At 53.9% G+C, this 1,864-nt stretch overlaps 1 protein-coding gene across 1 annotated transcript in view; it reads right to left on the minus strand.

Annotated features, from left to right (window-relative positions):
- EMH_0049810 (uncharacterized protein) overlaps positions 1–594 on the minus strand; it is a gene marked incomplete at both ends in the record, with an annotated part of 7,280 nt that extends 6,686 nt beyond the window's left edge. Inside the window, one exon of the mRNA XM_013496571.1 lies at positions 1–594. Within this exon, the coding sequence (XP_013352025.1) occupies positions 1–594 (594 nt within the window).
- Positions 595–1,864: the final 1,270 nt, after the last annotated feature.

The raw sequence follows: 1,864 nt of genomic DNA on the forward strand, positions 1-1,864 counted from the left end.
TGCAGCAGCAGAAGAGCGATTTGCTGCTTCATATATAGCCAGCATCTCCTCCCCCGTAAACACTCTCTTTTGTTTGCTTCCCAGCTCAGTCTTCTGCTGCTGCTGCTGCTGCTTCTTCTTCTGCTGCTGCTGCTGCTGCTGCTGCTGCTGCTGCTGCTGCACCCACTTGGCTACGCCGTGAGGTGTGAAGCACAAGGAGTTGCAGCAGGCTAAGCACTGCCGCAGGCGGAGGTTCATCGATCCCGATCCCGCGTGTGTGGGGTTGTCTTGCTGCTGCAGCAGCAGCAGCGGCTGCTGCTCCTGCTGCTGCTGCTGCTGCTGCTGCTGCTGCTGCTGTTCATCATCATCTACAGGAATAGCAGCAGATGGGCTGCTGATATATTCTTCTGCTGCATCTATCTCTCTATCTCTGTGTTGTGCTTCTATCGCATCACCTCCGCTGCCGCTGCTGCTGCTGCTGCTGCTGCTGCTGCTGCTGCTGCTGCTGCTGCTGCTGCAGGTTATAATAGATTCAAATGCTGCATCACTCACCGGCAGCACCCCACAAAGAAAAATATTTTTTGTTGTGAGTGTCTCCGTTTTATCGATAAACATAATCTGTACTTTTGCTGCTAGCGGCAGCAAACCAGGATAAACTGCAGCAGCACAACCCCTCTTCCTCCTGCTGCTGCTGCTGCTGCTGCTGCTGCTGCTGCTGCTGCTGCTGCTGCTGCTGCTGAGTCTGCGTGCGTTGATGCTGGCTGTGAGGCCCCACAGAGCTGGTAGATAGACCGGCAGCAGCCGCAGCAATCTATCTATCCCCAAACGAAATATATCTGTATTTGTTTGTATGAATGGGGTTTGTATTATAATAAATAAAAAAGAAAGAAGAATAACAATAAATAAAACAAAAGGAAAATGTTTATCGTATTTAAAACGAATCAATTCCTGTTGATAGTCCTGCTGCTGCTGCTGCTGCTGCTGCTGCTGCTGCTGCAGTTGCTGCTGCTGCTGCAGCAAACGAGATTCGTATGTATTTCCAGCTGTATGTACACATACACCCCAGCAGCAACCCTGCTGCAGCAGCAAATCTGTGGGGTCTTCTATCTCCTTGTACATTAACACCTGCTGCTGCTGCTGCTGCTGCTGCTGCTGCTGCTGCTGCTGCTGCTGCTGCAGTTGCTGCTGCTGCTTCAACGGACTTCCCCCTTCCCCTGCATTTCCTGCTGCATCTGCATCTGCTGCTGCTGCTGCTGCTGCTGCATATACTGTTAAGTTGCTGCTGCTGCTGCAGTGCAGCAGCAACGAGGAGCTGTAGATACACCCCAATTTGCTGCCTACCAACGCCAAAGGAGACAGCAGCTCTTCAGGTGTCTCTGCAGCTATGCTGCACTCTGGGTATCCCCATTCTGCTGCTGCTGCTGCTGCTGCTGCTGCTGCTGCTGCTGCTGTTGCTGCTGCTGTTGGTGATGGTGGTGATGGTGATGGTGGTGGTGGTGCTGCTGCGGTGGGGGATGATGATGCTGCTCCTGCTGCTGCTTCTCCTTCTGCTCCTGCTGCTCCTGCTGCTGCTGCTGCTGCTGCTGCTGCTGCTGCTGCTGCTGCTGGCAGCTTCAGCACGGGTTTTGTTTCTCCTGTTAGTGAGGATTCATCGACGGAGACAGCTCCATGCAGCAGCAGCAAATCAGCAGCTAGTGTGTCTCCTTGCTGCAGCAGCAGCAGCTCCCCAGGGACTATGTCTGCTGCTCTGACTCGCTGCAGCACGAATGAAGGTTTTGCTGCTGCTGCTGCTGCTGCTGCTGCTGTTGGTGATGCTGCTGGTTGTGGTGGTGGTGGTGGTGCTGCTGCTGCTGCTGGATGGAGACGCAGACAGATAGGATCTCGT

The sequence above is a fragment of the Eimeria mitis genome, genomic scaffold, assembly GCF_000499745.2.
Source record: "Eimeria mitis Houghton genomic scaffold, Emh_scaff2173, whole genome shotgun sequence".
Taxonomy (NCBI): domain Eukaryota; phylum Apicomplexa; class Conoidasida; order Eucoccidiorida; family Eimeriidae; genus Eimeria; species Eimeria mitis.